The 19,725-nt window shown below is 36.3% G+C and overlaps 1 protein-coding gene across 3 annotated transcripts in view; it reads right to left on the minus strand.

The window, feature by feature from the left end:
• The window catches only part of SK (small conductance calcium-activated potassium channel), a 165,912-nt gene that overhangs the window by 21,368 nt on the left and 124,819 nt on the right, over positions 1–19,725 (minus strand). For all 3 annotated transcript variants that reach the window (XM_085480457.1, XM_029308792.2, XM_085480458.1), the window contains one exon: positions 6,565–6,660. In XM_085480457.1, the coding sequence (XP_085336583.1) occupies positions 6,565–6,660 (96 nt within the window). The remainder of the gene's footprint in view (positions 1–6,564; positions 6,661–19,725) is intronic.

Genomic DNA, 19,725 nt, shown 5'->3' on the forward strand with positions numbered 1-19,725 from the left:
TTTTTATACGAAATTATAGCGCTCCTCGTTCATTTTATTATCAGTACTTTAATTGTGAAGAAGGATTTTTCAATCTGTATAGTCAATAAAAAGAAAAACTCTTGAACTCAAAGTCGGCGAAATAGTCATGGTCAGCATCCCCTTAAGGAGATCTCGGCATCAGCAGAGATTTCTGTTCATGGGCGTCCGCAGGATTTTTTCCAGAATTAATAAATTTTTATTCTTTCCTAATTTTTAAAATTTTATTTTTTTAAATTATTAATAAGAGATAGGCATCAACTAAATGTGGAAAACATTTTAAGATGTGAAGTATTTTTATTTTATTATACGTATAAAATAATTGGAAGAGGGATTATTTTTTGTTATTTTCATTTTTTTTATATCAAATATATGCAAATAAATTCCAGTGTTTATTTAAAAGGAAAGTAATTTTTTACTGATTTTAAATGTCCCCCTGGGGACGTCCATGCTTGAATATCGCGTACAATTATTCTTCCAATAATATTTGGATAATATATAACTGATTACTTCAATTATATGATAATCTAGAAATTTGAAGATGTATGTTTTCGAGATAAAGAATAAAATGTAATTAAAATTTTTAATTTTGAGATTCTCTTATCGAGACGGGTTTTTAGTAATAAAATATGACGGGAATTAATATGCACGATGACAATAATTATCAATCATTAGGATCTTCATTCGTCGAAAATTGGATATTATTGAAAAATCATATCGCACGAATGCCGAGCGAATGTAAACAACCGAATGAATTAATTATACCATTGCATTATCGGTGTGCAAAAAATGGGCGCCCAGCGTTCAAAGCAATTTTTGCGAATACATTTACCAATATATCGATTCGCGCGAGATTACCAATCGAGAGAGACCCAAATGAGCCCGCGTATTCCGATATGAAAGCTCGCTCTTTGAGAGCCTCGTTCGATTAATATGAATTCCAACCGCCTTGTCTGCCTCTCTCTCTCTCTCTCTCTCTCTCTCTCTCTCGTAAACTTGATTAAAACGCTGCAACATGTAAGCCGTTGTTTATCACCGTCTATCTATGTATCTCTTTCTCTCTCTCTCTTGCCATGTAGCTGTAACCGTACACATGCCGCTATTCCGGCAACAAATCATCCTTAACTCGATAACGATCCTGCCAGATCTAAACAGCTCGTGCTTAAAGGCTATCCCATATACCACGTGTTACACGAGATACAATATCATGCGATTTGTCTAGTATAGACACCGCAGATACTTCACGTCCCGAGATCTTCTCGCGGATCGCAGATTTTTATCATCCATTTTACTTACTTTTTTTCTCAATTCTCTCAAATTTCACTCGCGAGTTTTTAATTCGCAAAACCTTGATGCAATAAATTTAATATTCTCCTATTAGTATCGAAAAGAATTTTACAATTATTTAGTGCTCGATTGATTTCGACAACAAATCATTCCCTCAAATATTCCGACGGATTTTCACTCGCGAGATCTTTTAATTCGCGAAACCTTGGTGCAATAAATTTAATATTCTTATTAGTATCGAAAATAATTTTACAATTATTTGGTGCTCGATTGATTTCGGCAACAAATCATCCTTCTCTCAAACATTCCGACGAATTTTCATTCGCAAAACCTTGGTGCAATAAATTTAATATTCTTATTAGTATCGAAAATAATGTTGCAGTTCTCGATTTATTAATTCGTTTTGTAAATTAAATTGTCGTAATATCTCGATGTCAAAAATGTTTGTCCCCGCGACGTCATAAATCATCCCTCAAGTTTTTCTGTCCTAGATACAGCGCGTGTGAGTCGGACCTCGAAATTTAAAATTTCACCACTTCGACAATGGAGTTGCGTTCCTGAAGGGATACGATACATCCATCATCCCGCGGTTTTACATCTTGGCGGTATCTCGCGGTCTGATACATCGCGGATACTTTGCAGCTCGTATTTCTCGTCCAGCGCGAAAAGATGCAACCCGGCATCGCCGCCGGCGTTCCTGAATGGATTAGTATAATGCAACCGCGGGTCCATTTATCCGGAAGAATAATCCGGAAGAGCGAGCCGGAGGGTGGTTTCGCGCGTAACAAGAGAGAGAGAGAGAGAGAGACGGAAGAATCCGTTGCAATCGGGAAAAACCCCCACAGGGAAGAAGAAATCTTGCGCGATACCGGCGATTTATGGCGACAAATGCCGCAAAACCGCGCACTGTATGGATGAGCTTTAAAGGACCAAGAGTAGTATCAGATTTTAGCATCGCGCTGATTTATGAATTCATAAATCTATGGTATCCTAACTCTTCTAATCTCCACAATATCTGAACACGAGCGTTGATGTCGTATTGGTTGGATATGGAATTAAATGTTTTTGGAAATAAAAATTCTAGATGTTTTTACGACGTAGCCAATAGATCATTTCGACAAATTTATTACGATGTTGCATGTTTCTAAATAAAACAAAAATCGAGAGATCAGTAATTTAATATTTACCGATCAGATTGGTGCACTTATGAATTCATAAATCTATGGTGTCCTAACTCTTCTAATCTCCACAATATCTGAACACGAGCGTTGATGTCGTATATGGAATTAAATGTTTTTGGAAATAAAAAATTCTAGATGTTTTTACGACGTAGCCAATAGATCATTTCGACAAATTTATTACGATGTTGCATGTTTCTAAATAAAACAAAAATCGAGAGATCAGTAATTTAATATTTACCGATCAGATTGGTGCACTTATGAATTCATAAATCTATGGTATCCTAACTCTTCTAATCTCCACAATATCTGAACACAAACGTTGATGTCGTATATGGAATTAAATGTTTTTGGAAATAAAAAATTCTAGATGTTTTTACGACGTAGCCAATAGATCATTTCGACAAATTTATTACGATGTTGCATGTTTCTAAATAAAACGAAAATCGAGAGATCATTAATTTAATATTTACCGATCAGATTGGTGCACTTATAAATTCATAAATCTATGGTATCCTAACTCTTCTAATCTCCACAATATCTGAACACGAGCGTTGATGTCGTATATGGAATTAAATGTTTTTGGAAATAAAACATTCTAAATGTTTTTACGACGTAGCCAATAGATCATTTCGACAAATTTATTACGGTGTTGCATGTTTCTAAATGAAACAAAAATCGGGAGATCATTAATTTAATATTTACCGATCAGATTGGTGCACTTATGAATTCATAAATCTATGGTATCCTAACTCTTCTAATCTCCACAATATCTGAACACGAGCGTTGATGTCGTATATGGAATTAAATGTTTTTGGAAATAAAAAATTCTAAATGTTTTTATTTCCAAATAAAACAAAAATCGGGAGATCATTAATTTAATATTTACCGATCAGATTGGTGCATGATAGAATGGAATAAAATTGCCGTTGACGTTTAAGGAGAAAGATCTCTGAATAAGCTTTGAGACAGATTTGACGTGTCGGGAATTCGTGACAATTGCAGAGAGATCCGAACAGATTCATGAAGTATGAGGAATGTGTTTAGCGTGGAAGTAAGAGATAGACGGAGGAGAGAGAGAGAGAGAGAGAGAGAGGGGATGTTGAGAAACTTGAACAGATGACATCGATCAGAAACGACGTCTCCCGCGGGAGATCCCATTCGCTTTGCAGCTCCAGGTGAATCTCGGCAAATCTGCGCATGCAAATCGTTGATAAACGACAATCAACAGGTGCCGAAAGGTCAGCAGGCCATTAGGCTCTTAGCCAGCCGTCGTTACCGCAAGATTGCGTGCGCCAGCTCGAAGTGGCCGGGTCATCATCGAAAAACCTAATGTTTTCCGATCGTAGACGATAAGCTAGATCGATTTTATCTACAGTTAGAAGCGACTTTAAATAGCCTTTTTTGCGAATTTATAGCTTCCAAAATTATATAAATGACAGATAACCCCATGAATGGTTTATTGGCCGCTTAAATTCGTGACTTTTGCGTCTGCTTGTCTCTAATTTGAATTTCAGAATTTTGTGCAAGCTATTTGGATTGCTAGATGAGTTGCGAACGGCCTCTGTCTCGAAGTTTTCTCTCTTTAACGGCAATTAACTTTGCGAGTTCCAAGTATCTATTAAACTAAGTTTTATGGAACTTGTAGGAGATGGCCTGCGTTTTATTCTCGACGACTGGCCGTTTCCATCCAGACATGCAAATTGCGTTCTTTAATGAATTTGTACAATGAACACGCAAACGTAATGTTTCATTAAGGTCTCAGAATTTCGAAAATGTCATCGTTTCTCATAAAACTCTATCGTCATCGATAGAGGAAGAGGAAGAAAGACTTCGATATATCGTGCTAAAATCGCATCGTGCAACAACTGCAAACTTGACGAAAAAGTTTTTCCGGTACATTGAGTCCGGATTATCCGTTTGGGATACGATAAGAGATGTTGGCAGCTATCGTGTTTCTTTTTCTTTTTTTACTTCGCGATCGCCCTCGATATTTTCCCGATGGAGACACTCAGCTGATCTGCCATTCAAAATTAACCCGCGTCATTTTACCAGTCAAGTGAAATTGACACGAAACATATATTGATGAAATATAGAGTATAATATTTTAAATTTTCCTTATTTATATAAAATATTACAATTATTTAAATAAAACAAATTAAATTTAAATTATTTAAATAAAATAAATTAAATTTGAATTATTTAAATTACTTAAATAAAATTTTAATTATTCAAACAACATATAAATTTGTTTTTCAAACACGAGTCTGCTAATCGATTATGCGCGATTGAAGCAAAAGGAATAAAAAAATACATATTTAATATATTATATCGATACACACCGACTATTTTTTTTACGTCAAATTGATTCTGTCTCAACGGTAATTTATGCATCTACAGATTTTTTGTCTAAAAATTAAACATTTACATTTCTTCTATTATTTTAGTATCGCGTTTTTCTACGAATCCGTTTCTTCAGAGTCGCACGGAGAGAGAAGTCGCATATGAAAGTTACACAGCGTTTCTTCTCTGCGGATCGCTCGGTATAAACGTCTTTAGTGTGAGGATTTGAAAGACGGTCGTAGCGTCAATATTTGAGTTGAAGCTTAAACGTTCCTCCTTCGTTGGAGCCTCGCGCGGTTTTGCGAAGCTCGTTTCACTGCCGGCAATTGGTATCTCATTAAGACGACTTCCTTACTAGAACGGAAGTAAACCGAGAGCTCGGTTGAAGAAAGAGAGAGAGAGACTTTCCTTCCCCGGATATTATAATGAACACTCATCGGGTTCTCTCTTCGCGCGGTTTCAACGACATTATTTTTCTCGAGATCGAGCTCCGAGTTCTTACATCGAGAGAGATCACGAGATAACTTCTAAATTAAATAGAAATTAAATGGAGAACTTTCCGATGAGATGGTATCTCTCGTTGTATTAAAAATCTGCTGAATATTCGAAAAGACACAATCGCAACATTATAACGATCCCCCGATATTATACATTTCAACATCTTGACAGGACAAAACTTTGATCTTAAAGAAGGGTCGCGCAGAGAGAAAGGAGAAATGTATTCGCAATTTCCGCAAAGATTTCCCACTATATAAAGCGTAGAAGAAGTTTGAATAAAGATCCCGCGTTCGCCGAGAGACAAATGTCTTGTTAGAAAATTTCAAGTTATTCGAGTTTCCACGCGACGTTACTTATTGATCTAGAGCCAAAGGTCGTTGCATATTTATTCATGCCGCGAATACGCCGTTACTCATTCAGTTGCCTACGCTTTTCAAAGATTTAAGCGCAGCGCGCGCGGGCCTGTCCGCATAAATAATTCGCGTTGATCGTCGATTTTCATAGTCGACGTGCGATATTCTGCGCGTATATCGTCGACTAGATCAAATTTAATCGCGCGATGTAATTGGCCTTTCATTAGCGGCACATTAATGCTACCTGCAAAATCATTCACCAACTATAATATATATATATATATATATATATGCATTGCAGTTTCTCGATTTCTCGATCGAACGCGATGATCCAAATGGACGGCTGTTAAATTCCGCAATCACCGAGGCGTAATATGTCTGTTCGAAGCGATTCATCGCTGAAATTATCCATGTCCCGACTGCGGCCATTTAATTTGTTTATGGCTATTTATAGTTGTTTACAGCCATTATATATGTAGGAGCTTGTGTTTTCGACAATTTATTATAGCGATGCAATAATATTTTGCGTCATAAATTATGATACAGTAGTAATAATAATGATGTGCATCTGTGTCCTCAAATATCTTCCGAATTATTGAATTTTTTATTTTTCTCAAACTTTAAATTGCGGAGGAAAGAAAACCTTACGCGAGAAAAATCTGTTCGTTATTTTTGTGCCACGTGCGCAACATAATATTGTATGATATAATAAAATTACAAGCAACTGTGCGAGCGAGTAGATGAAATAAATTCTTCTCGATTTTCGAAACAATTGGCACGATGTGATATTTGTATTCTATTGAAATTTAATGGATACGACATTTTAAAAAGTTTTCTATTTTTATCGCCGCAATTTCGTAATACTTTGAGATATGCATTATACATACCTGAACTTCTAAGGCATGGTAAGCAAATATGAGGCCAAGCAGTATCACAGTAGACACAGAGATCAGGGTTTTCAGTGCTGTCGAGTAAAACGAGGCCTGAAACATACGAGAAATCCATATATTATATATACATGTATCTATGAAATTATTTTATATTTATTTTACACACACCCACTGTTGAATTACTCCAAAAAATTTGCGATTAAAATATATATATATGTGTTTATATATATATATATATATATATATATATATATATTGATAACAATTATTTTAGCATTTCGATATTATAGAGAATTATATTAAATTATAGATTCGGAAAATCTATATGTGTATGTATATTGACGAATTAATAATCACACTGGAATAATTAAATGCAAATTATGAGATTTAACTGCGCTTTGATTGCTGATTCTTTTATACACGTGGAACAATAAATTATTCATATAGTTTTTAATTCGCGATTAAAAAAATGCCAAATGTTAAGAAAAAATAAAATCTCTCTTTTCTCTATTTTTGCATTTTAAAAAGACAGTCGAAGAATATAAGTAAATCAAGGTAATTAATATTACGTCCAAAAGGAATCGTTGGAAGAATAAATCCATTAGATCCTTTATCACTAATCTTTTCCACGTCATTAAACATCCGTCGAAACGGAATCGAAAGTTGTCGATAACCCGATTAATCTTTCTTAATCGCATTAAAAAACTTGGGCATAAAATGCATTTCTCGGACGCTTAATAAATCTGACAAATTCACGTCCTTTAATTTACTACGCGGTTTCCGGAGTTTCGAAATTTGCGCGCAGGCTAATTCCTGTTCAGTTTCGCAAATCGCGGGACATCGTGTGTTATAACTTATAACGAGATCCAAGTTGTATACAGCAATTTCCGCTAATCTGATCGCATTGTCGAATGCATCTGTTTTTGTTTGCACGAGTTTAAGCAGGCTTGAGACAGAGATATGCGCCCTGGTTCCAAAGTTTACAGAGCGTTTCAAGCACCGTTTCTCTCTCATCCGAGAAGAGATCTTTGACCAACTCAAAGTTCAAATCACCAACCATCCGTCCAACATAAAGTATCTTTGTAACCGAGACTTGTCTCGAAATCTGGTTAAATTGACTTGTTAAATCGACCGTCGCGCAATAAGTTACAGCAGATTATTCGCGACCGGAAAACGAGATTGCGATGTCGAACTAACCACCAACGTTCTCTTCTCTCGATTCGTTTCTCTAACAAGGAGTAATGTTTCGAAGATAGATATCCTTCTTGCGCGTAACGAATATCGGTCGTTTTTATTTAAACGGTTTTCTTGTTATTATACCCGCGAGATTACATTCTCGAGGTATCACGAGAGAAGGCAATTTGAGGGAATGAATAAAATGAAATCCGAATACGTAAATGAATGTATTATTTGGTCAAAAAGCTTTCACACAAGAAATTCTTGTATCGTAAAATTAGACCTAAATAAAATTATATAGGTAATAATCTAGACATTTTTATAAAAATACGTATATCATCTTTATATCTGCATCTCAAACGAAAAGAGTCTCATCTTTACTAAATTATCTAGAATAATGTTCAGATAATTTGGTTTAGAGCCATAGCACATAAAAATACTTAAGTAGTAGAACTTGGTAGCGATAAAAGCTTATAAAAGGAGTAAGCGATAAAAACTTATAAATAAAAGTATGAATATATTTTTACATCCCTTTTATAATTTCCATTTTTTTATAACTGTGTTTACATATAAGCGATCTTAAAAATAATATCTGGAAATTATCTAGATGATTCGCTATATAATTTTATCTTTTGCATACAAATTCTCATCTCATCTTCATCCATAGCTAATTGTACAATCATCCAAATTGTACAACGCTGCTAATTTTTTATTCACCCTTTCTATATGTATAACTACACCTTTCGCCTTTCTCGTATCTGGTCGCCGCATAAATGGATTAAGGGATTAAGGAGGCGCGTCGTAAAATATGAACGCGAAATCCATTTTCGCCCGACCTTAGTTGACTTTACTAGTGCCCCACGGTGTTCGTGGATACGCGAAATTACACTATCGTGCCATTATGCGGCGCGTATAAACGTGATTCTTTCCGAATGATTACTGCCGCGAAGAAGTCCGCCTTCTCGATAAATGTCACCGAGTGAAAACGAATATTTGCGAAACGGCAGGAAACGTTTGCAATCTTCCACGTTAAGTCTCGCGAACAAAATGTTTCAGAATATTAATATTAATGTTTGCTCGGAAAATAATGCCCCACTTTTTTCTCTCGCGGAGTCTGTTTATTCAGTGGATTCGAAATTTATACATGGATGTTTTCTCTTTACATATATTTTGTTTTTCAACGTAATCTGCATCAACTTCTATATCTCGCCGATACCGGCATAATACAAGTGCATGTTTGCCTTTGTCATATCAGCTCTTGTTCTGTTCACATATAGCCATGTCCTCTTTACTTGAATCGCCCCTTGTCATCCTCAAACCTTGTCTCGCGGATATATCTTCAAGTTAAATCTTCAAGTGGCCTAAAAGACATATTCCGGAAACTGGAAAGAGCCAGATCGGGATTATAGGATGAATACGAGAGCAGTTTAGCGATTGCTTTGATATCCAACTTTTTGGGCCACTTAATAATATGTATTCCGCGAAAGAAAATTTGAAAAATATGAAAGTTGATGGAGAAAATAATATATGTAAAGAGAAAACACATCCATTATTGTGTGTAAATTTCAAACCTGTTGAATAAATAATTTTTGAGATAAAAATTCATCATAATGCAAAGTGCAAGGGAATATTCACAGAATTTTTTTTACTTTAAGTTTAAAACTATCAGACATTCGTGACAATTTGAAAACCATGAAAAGTCAATTTGTGAAATTGTCTGTGCGTTAATGCGATTCTAAATACAAATTACAATCATCCGTTTGCCGAAAATGGTCGACTAAATTTACCGTAAACGTAATTCAATGGGATGATCCAATTATCGGTTATCGCCTCTTAAAGATGAAAACCGTAAGCTCGATGTCACATGCGGTTACCGGGATGCGCTGTAATAAATTTACGAGCAGCGACGCCAAAGGCCGGTATATATATCGATACAGAGCGACCAGGAAGGGTGGAATGAAAGGGGCAGAGGGAGGATTATGCCGCTCGCGTGGTCCATGAATTAATGCGATTGCATCTCATCGAGGGCCGATTTTCTCGGGAAAACCGCGTCGGCGCATTTCCGCTTTCACGAGAGGAGACACGATTATTAGTTCCATCCGGCGAGGATCTGCAGATAACGCGCAGAGTTTATCTATCTCTATTAACAGAGGGTAGGGTATCTTTACACACGGGATATCTTTAGAACGCGACTCCTCTTTTTTCGTTCTACTTTTTATTTATTACATTTATCTTCGTTTTATTTTCCGTTTTATTTATACCGGGAAAAAGCAGCGCGTGTCACTTCTTCACGGTTCTCCGCAGCGACGCGAGAATCCAAAAGACGAATAAAAAAAGAAAGGGAGAAATAAAAATCTAAAAATGTAAAAAACGTCAGTTCACGGATAGTCTCTGTTGAGTAAAAAAAAAGAAAGAAAGAAAGAAAGAAAGAGTTCGAGGTGAAGACGTGCGGGTGTGAGAAAAGAGCATCTGAAAGACATCGAAGTGTGTTCTTTGAAAAGTTTCGCGACACGAGTTTCGCTCCTTATTTCCTCGCAGACTTTCTAGCCGAATTCTAGGTATTCTCTTCCGGCGCTCCCGAAAACTTCCGGAACGGGTAATCATTCCCCTTAAAGGGATCCTAAGCTAAGTTTCACTCCTGTTTTATCGACACAATGTGAGGTTAGATTTAGCTATAAATATTGACTATATGGATTGTTTTTTATCCGAGATTAGAACGCTTCGCCGTTTGCTAAAATTAATACTTTAATTTGTACAGGAAAAAGACTTATCAATCTGTATAGTCTCTTATATATCTTGGTTACAGAATTATGAATGCTTAGAATTCATAATACTGTAATCAAGATATATGAGACTATATCATTCCTGTTTTATCGACACATGTGAGGTTAGATTCAGCTATAAATCCATTTATTGGCTATAAGGATTGTTTTTTATCCGAAATTAGAACGCTTCGCCCTTTGCTAAAATTAATACTTTAATTTGTACAGGAAAAAGACTTATCAATCTGTATAGTCTCATATATATCTTGGTTATAGAATTATGAATGCTTAGAATTCATAATACTGTAATCAAGATATATGAGACTATATCATTCCTGTTTTATCGACACATGTGAGGTTAGATTCAGCTATAAATCCATTTATTGGCTATAAGGATTGTTTTTTATCCGAGATTAGAACGCTTCGCCATTTGCTAAAATTAATACTTTAATTTGTACAGGAAAAAGACTTATCAATCTGTATAGTCTCATATATCTTAGTTACAGAATTATGAATTCAAGAATTCTGCAACGTAGATAAATGAGACTATACAGATTGATAAGTCTTTTTCCTGCACAAATTAAAGTATTAATATGAACAAAGGGCGAAGCGTTCTAATTTCGGGTAAAAAACAATTCGTATAGCCAATAAATAGATTTATAGTTTATCTAACCTCACATTTTGTCGATAAAACAGGACGGAAATCACAGACTTGTCCAGAACGTTTAGGATCACCTTTAAAGGGGTCCGACGATCGATTAGGCCAGTACGTGCTGAATCCCGAACCCGGCGATTCCGGCATTCCTATTTGTTTCGCGTCGACGACGAGCCTCCGACCTCGACGACGATGTCCTAACTCTCGGATATGCATTCAGATCGCGCCGGCACGTCCCGATGTGCCGATTATATTAGCTACTCCGCCCTCCTCGCATACGGAAATGGTCGGCACCGATTATGCATGTCTCGCTCGTCGGTTATATTTTCCTCCTTCCTTTCGAGAGAAGCAATTCTCGTCACGAAAGATATTTTTCGTCGTCTCGTTTCCCTTTGGCGAGAAAAACATATTTTTTACCGTCGAAAATATTTACTATTTGATATCAAATATTAAACTCTTTATTACAAAATATAACTGTATTTTTCTTTTGTGACATTACACAGAATTAACTTTGCATTAAACCCGTTTCCTTCCCGTTTCACATATATATATATATATATATATATATTTATTTTCGAATAAATACCCTCGGAATAATATTGCGCTTAAATAATATTATGTAAAGCTTTTATTGCGATGCACGTTGTAATCAAACGTATCGGATCGTGTATCGTTTTTTTGATTTATTTTTTTTTTATTTAACTCTGCCGTTCTCAGCATTTCAAACGGCCGACTCTTTGATCGAAATAAAAAAAATGAAAAAAGAGAGGGGGTGACTATACGAGATCTCCAGCCCCGTTCGCGCGCTAATACGCGCGTAATATCGCGGAAATCGCGGATAAAACATTCGCCAAACGCGGCGCTGGGATGCTTTTCAGACTCGCACGACGAGGTTACTATAGCGACGGCATGATCTATTCGTGCGTGTTCGAATGTGCGCATGTCGCGTTTTCGACCGAGCGAGAGAGAGACAGGCGGCTTCTCGTTTGTGTGGTCACGCCCTGTGAAATTAACCACCTTTGCCGCGTTTTTTCACGTTCTGTCGGAAAAAAAAAAAAAAAAAAAAAAAAAAAAAAAACAGACGTTAAAAGTAAAAACCTCCCCCCGTGTTTCCCAGGTTTGTGCCGCAAGTTTTCGATTCCTTTGTCCCTGTGTGATAGAGAGAACGTGCGTGTAAAACACACACGTGTCACGGCATGTGCAAACTTTCGAACCCTCGTCGTTCGGAAATGCATCCGACACTGACCATCCAACGTCAACGAAAAAAAAAAAAAGAGGGATAAATAAATAGACAGAACACAAACAACGGATAGAACATCGCTGTCAAATTTTTAAACCGCTTTTAAAACGAAAATTTAGATAGAAATTTAAAAACAATTCTATACACATATATATTTGCCTATAGATGATTGAATTTTTCAAAATCCAATATTTGTAAAATTAAATCCCTCGACATTATCTATAAAATCGTAAGCTTGTGTAAAAATTTTAATTCAATTTCTTTCTTTCTTTTTTTTAATTCGACGGTAACACAAAAACCTTCAAGTTTGAAGAACCCGAGGTATATCAAGGAAATCGGAACCTGAAATTATCGAGTATTATATAGATAAGAAGGTCCGGGGTGAACTTGAACTTTTTTCATTAACGTCGCGCCGGGAAGTGATGAGAAGATTTTTCTCTAATTCTTTTTATAATTCTCCAATAAAACACATTTATCCGACGGCGGAATCTTCGGTCTTCCCGTGTATGTTTTGATCCCTCGAACAAGCGTACGTCGATTTATAACATGAACGGTTATTTATACTCGGTTATTTTGGATTTGGGTTGCCTTTAGCTGTCGGACATTCATTCGACGCACGTGCGCTCCACACCTTCATAGGAGATAAAGATCACCTGTGATCGAAAATTGTCTTTTATTACATAAACCGCCACGTGCGATGCAAAATATATTTCATCGATAAATAAACAAATCTGCGAATTTTTTTTCTTTCAACCAAGAGGATCCAACGATACAATTTCTTCAACGATGAATTTTTCGAGCGACAAGTTCCGCGGCTCAATTACGAGAATTAATACTCGCGTCGTTACACCCTTATAAGTAAGAAACGCCTCTCTTCATAATTTCCGCGGCAACTAGAGGGAAGCGCTCGACGGGATTTTCCCTTCTTTGTGGCTGGTTTCCGGCGATACATCAGCGGGGAATACTCTCTTTCGCCTCGTTGCAGATTATAAAGCGATCATCGCCCGACCTCTCCTCGATGCGAGGCGTCTTTTTGCGAGTGGGTCTGACAAGGAGAAATAAGACGGGAGAGAAACTCGAAGCGCAGCCGCGTTCGACGCGTCTGAAAAATTAATCCGCGATGGGAGAAACGTCAAAGGAGAAAGAAAGGAAGAGCCCTTCTTTGATGAGGGAAATAATTATTCAACGTCTTTCCGCACGGCGAGAAATCTGGATCCCGAGTGAAAGTTCGGACATGTAAAAGTTGTTCGGAAACTGACGAAACTCTCGCGGCAACTTTTTTCCAGAAATTGAAATAGCGAAAATCTCCTCTTTTACTTTTCAAACGTTTAAGGACGTAGAAAAAAAACGCCGCATAGTTTCGAAAGTAGAAAGTGCGATAAAGCTTCAAGTATCCGAGAGAGAAATCTATTGCTTCTATGAAATCTCAGATTTAAAGGAAACCAAGCGTGTTTGACATTAAAGAGGTAAAGAAAAAAGATTCCGCAGACTTTATAAGGATCATCTTTCCCTCTCGCGATTTGAAAAAGATTCAGAAAGGAATTAATCTTTGGAGAATATTAATCTTCGTTGGACGAGAATGGACTGTATCACTCGAATACCCTTTTGACATCGAAGCTCGGGGAATGCCGACAAACGGCTCTCGAGGGTGAAAAATAATTATTCTCGCTCTCGGAACGACAGGCCAGCCGGAGCCGTTGAATGAAATTTTCGACGGGAAATTTCGTTTATCGGGAATTTCATTTGGATTCGTCGCGCGACCCGTGATTTGTCACAATTTGCGTGAACGAAGCGACAACAATTGCGCATTTCGGGGGGATTTGCGAATTGAGTGGATTCTAAAGTAAGAACAACAAACGGCGTTAAATCAATATTTATAGTTTGATCGCAACGCGATTATCCCGGTGTAAAGCTAAGGTACACAGATAATTTAAAATAAATTGCACGTTTGCGAAACCTCTTATCAAACTAAACCTTTTCGCAAACATATTTCAACGATATTCGTAAAGAATGTGAAATGGAAAATAGACGCGGCGATAGTCTTGAATAAATCAGTGTTATCGCGCTTAAAAATGTAACAATTTCTAGATTATTTATAAAATTTAAAGACACGCCATGTTATTATAATTTTCAAATATATTCGTAAAGAATGTGAAATGGAAAATAGATAGTCTTGAATAAATCAAACAATTTCTAGATTATTTATAAAATTTAAAGACACGCCATGTTATTATAATTTTCAAATATATTCGTAAAGAATGTGAAATGGAAAATAGATAGTCTTGAATAAATCAAACAATTTCTACATTATTTTAAGATTTAGATACACGTCATGTTATTACAAAATATACATTTCTTGAAGAAAAAGTCAGGGGGTCAGAGGGTTTAAGATAAAAATCTCAGATTTAATTTAATTTTCTTGGTATATCAGATTGAGAAAAATTAATTTTCCTCGAAACTGATGCGCTACTATCTGCGTTTAGCTTTTTCTAGCTCGTTGAAATTGAAATTTGCGTTTGAAAGCGTTAAGGAGATGCCGGAGGTATGTTTTTACCGACCGAATGCGAATATTTAGTTCTTTTTAAATAACTTTTTATTGACTATACTGATGAATAAATCCTTTTCCACGATTAAAGTACTTATAAAAACGGACCGCGTTAGCTATGATTGCATATATAAATCATATAAAAATAAAAAAATTACAGTTCTGTTATCAACTTCTTGGTGTCAGTTCGTAACAATACTTATTTAATAAAAAAATTCTGCAGTTTGTCTATGCATGAAATATAGTATACGCGGTAAGGATAATATGAAGAATTATTAGTAAACGATTAAAAGTGAGATTGCAAGTCTAATAAAAAAGTTATATATTAAAAACATTTTCACGCGTATGTGTTGTATACGTGCATATGTTTAGATATGTGTGGTGCTAACCTATCGGAGTTTGACCATCGCTCCGGCATCCTCTTAATCAAATTTCTCAACTCTAAAAAGAGATGACAAAATCAATGATTTTGCAAAAGATCCGCTTTCGCGCGAAATATAAATACGTTGTTGCGCACCGGGAAAATCCGGTGTTAATTCTGCCGCTTGCCTTGAAATACTGTTTATTTTTTGCGACAGCACCCCGGTGGCACTCTCGATTACTACTATCCGGAGAGGAAAGTCTGTTTGCGGTTTTGACAGAGACGGAAGAAGGATGCGTCGCGCCAATGGCAACTTAAGAATCGGCTTTCTCGACGGATTTAGCCCTTGAGAAACTTATCGTCGCAGAAAAGCTCGATTACGGGAAGCTTAATCCTCGTGACAAGACGCGAACGCGAAGATAAACGTCGACCAAGTTTCCGAGAAATTTTCCACGGGAAATCTCTCTTCTTCGGGTCATAAAGCACTCATTTCTAAATTATCGTTCTTTTCTTCAACTTAGAAACTGCGCCGAATAACAAACGGCGATGACTAGAGGCTAAAAGAAAAATGATCCACAGTCGAGAATGTAATAACATGCAAAAAATCCCATATATATATGTACATATATTGTTATATGTGGAATCCAAATTTTTACATTTCTTTTATTTTTGTCTATTTTCAGAAATTACACTCTTCGAAATTTGTTATTTCCGAAACAGGGATTTCCCAGAATTTCGCTTCTTTCAAAATTTGGATCTACGATCCAACTTTTTCTCCAAAGTTGCGAATTTCCTAAAATTCTGCTTCTTTGCGAATTTCTATTTGCGAAATTTTTTTAGAAACTTCTAAAATTACATAACTATTGAATTTACAAATTTTTAAACTTCAAGGTTTTCAGAGTTTTAAAGTTCTTCTGCGTTAATTAAATTAGCAACGAGATTGTGATTTATATTCCGAGATAAGGATGAAAAGTCGAGCTAGACAGAATCCGCTAACAGATAAAGCTCTAAAAAAAAAAAAAAAAAAAAAAAGAGACAGAGAAAAAAAGAAAAAGAAAATAACGATAAAGCTGTCAAATTAATATGGCGCGATTTACATCGCAAGTAAAGCCTATCGATGAATTCGATGGCAGTCGAGAAGGTACCAGAACGACATGGTGGATCCATTTGTTAATCCACCACGGTAAAAGCACTCTGACCCGTTTTTATCTCGCGATACTGGAAGGGAAAGCCTAATCCTTGCACAGCACACGAAGCTCGTAACGTCCAGGCCATCCTGCCTGGAAGTCGCCGGTGAAAAAAGGAAGATGCATAAAAGCTACTATCTGGCATTAGGACTGGGTCGTAAACTCTTAATAGCGCGTCCCGAAAAAGAAGGAGAGGAGATCTCGGAGGAAAAAAAAATACCGCCGCGTTAAGCGATCAAACTGAAATTTGTGCCGCTTATCTTTCCTTCATTTTTATCGAAGCATATGCTCGATAATCTGCAGGATTTTTTTCAACGGGATATAATTTGTTTTTTATCAATTCTTGGTCTCTTTTTATTTTTTAAAATTTAATTTTTATATATTGAATTTACAATTAAATTCCAGTTTCTTTGCAGGATTATTTCCAGGAGGGGCTATAATTATTTGTTTTTTATCGTTCCTTGTTCTCTCTTTATTTTTTAAAATTTAATGTTTTTATATTTTTACAATTAAATTGCAGTTTATTTAAAAGGAGAGCAAATGCTTAATTTTTTTTATCGATTTCAAATGTCGATAATAGTTAAGCGTTAAGCGATCAAATTGAAATTTGTGTCGCTTATCATTCCTTTTTATCGAAGCATATGCTCCATAATCTGCAGGATTTTTTTCAACGAGATATAATTTGTTTTTTATCATTTTTGGTCTTTCTTTATTTTTTATAATTTAATTTTTATATATTAAATTTACAATTAAATTCCAGTTTCTCTGCAGGATTATTTCCAGGAGGGGCTATAATTATTTGTTTTTTATCGTTCCTTGTTCTCTCTTTATTTTTTTAAATTTAATGTTTTTATATTTTTACAATTAAATTGCAGTTTATTTAAAAGGAGAGCAAATGCTTAATTTTTTTACCGATTTCAAATGTCGATAATAGTTAAGCGTTAAGCAATCAAACTAAAATTTGTGTCGCTTATCATTCCTTTTTATCGAAGCATATGCTCGATAATCTGCAGGATTTCTTCCAAGAGGGGTTATAATTATTTGTTTTATTATTTTTTGTTCTTTCTTAATTTTCAAAATTTAATTTTTTATATTAAATTTACACGTAAATTCCAGTTTATTCAAAAGGAGAGCAAATGCTTAATTTTTGTTACCGCTTTGAAATGTCGATAATCGCGCAAAGATGAAGGATGGTCTTGCTTCAGCTTCATTCCATAGCAGATGACGAAAGTGGAATTAGAGGATAAGAGATTGTAATGTAAGCTAAATGCATTTCTCGCTGGAAACGTTTAATATCGCGCCGACAGTGTTTCCTTTTTCATTCCTTCAATCGTAACGCAAGTCGTCTCCCAACTCTCTCTCTCTCTCTCTCTCTCGACTTTTCCATTCCGTCCCGTTGGGGCTTCCCCTGACGACCTGCTTTCGCCTTCGTTATACGCAGCACACCACTTGAAAATGACATTATATTCTCGCGGCTACATAATTGCCGGCTGCTTCCTCCGCTTTGTCGAAGTCTCGCGTCGCCAAGGTCGTTTGGGGATTTCTGCGACGGCGTGACGGTACAATTTATCATTCCTCACCGCTGTCTGTCAACGCGATCGATCCCCCATTCGCATTCGAGGGTAGGAGAAATAATCCTGCTTATATTTGTATAATTGCGAGCATTTGTTAACTGTCATTCACATGGATGCAAAAACTTCTATTTATATATAACGTATGGATATACAGGAGAGATCATTGCGAGTTCCGAGATTTAAATATTGCATTACCTTCTCATTTATTCTCGCTGAAATAAAAATTGTTATATATATATATATATATATTACAATTTTTAAATATATATATATATATATATATTACAATTTTTATATATTATATATATATATATATATATATATAAAATATATAAAAATTGTAATATATATATTGTGTATATATATATATATATATATATATATATATATATATATATATATATATATTCGTGCGTTACGTATCATTTAATTGGCACTTCGGGAATGATAATTGAAAACTTTTTCTCCCGGAGATGAAATTTCAATATCCTTTTTTAATAAATCTAAAATAAATTTCGCATTTGTTCTCTCTCGATATTTAATAATCAATCCTCCTGAAATTAAAATTCCGCTGCAACTGAGATGCTTTAGAATTTCGACGAGGGCGAATCATTCCGCGTTATTATTCTTAGTAGGTGGTTATTTTTGCGAAAATAACTAGACGTGCTTCGGTTAAATTCGTTAAGCAGCCAAATGCAGCTGTGGAAAATTAATGAGTTAAACTGTTGTACGCGAGTTGCAAGAGAGAGAGAGAGAAAGCGAGTTTCAGCCCCAAATATAATATAATTCGATCGCTTCCGCGCATACAAATTTCCGACATAACGTCGTTCGGTCTCCCCGAGACTTTGCGACGTCGCGAAATTTCTCAGCCCTCATCGCCGAATTTGCAAGTCGATGCGCGTGCACACAAACGCGCTCACTCACACACATACTCGACGGTTTTTAAACTGCCTCGGCACCCAAATACATATCCGGATATAAGGTTTCTACGTATCGCGTGTAATTTCATCGTACCATTTACCTGAATGTTACGAAGGTAACGATCAGAAAAATCAAACAACTCTAAAGAATTCATGAATTGGAAACTGTCGACGATTCAATAAGGGGGATGAAATACGGGGGACGAAAAGTATGAAGCTCGGGATATACGAGGGAATTCGCAATTTGAATACGTATGGAATAAAGAAATGCGAGTGCGAGAATAAATTTGGAATTTTCATCCGCGCGAAACACCGACGTTTCCTTAAAAATCCAACTAAAGGACGACACAGGCTTTCCAGCCTGATTCTCTCATCTCGCATCGCTACTCCAATTCTGGAATGGTTCTCTGTGAGGGAAGAAGAGGGCGTAGGGGATGGGAAATAGAAGCGATTGTCCTCGAGCTTGCAATATCGATATTGTTAATCCGTCGTTCCACTCTTGGCACAGGATCAAACGGAGAGGATTGCTCGGGTCAACAATGGAATTTTCGCGGTCCCCTAGGGAAATTCTCGCGGGGAGAAATATCCCCATTTGGCGCGGGAATAAATACACAAGTTTCCACGCGTCCGGACGGGCGAAAAGACATTATCGCGAGCTTTCGGCCGAAAGCACCCTGGGGACGAGCTTTCACGTTCGGAAAAGGATAGGCCGGGTCAAGGCGGCCCTCCTTCGCAATC

The sequence above is a fragment of the Nylanderia fulva genome, unplaced genomic scaffold, assembly GCF_048542155.1.
Source record: "Nylanderia fulva isolate GAGA-0341 unplaced genomic scaffold, ASM4854215v1 Scaffold15, whole genome shotgun sequence".
In the NCBI taxonomy this organism is placed as follows: domain Eukaryota; kingdom Metazoa; phylum Arthropoda; class Insecta; order Hymenoptera; family Formicidae; genus Nylanderia; species Nylanderia fulva.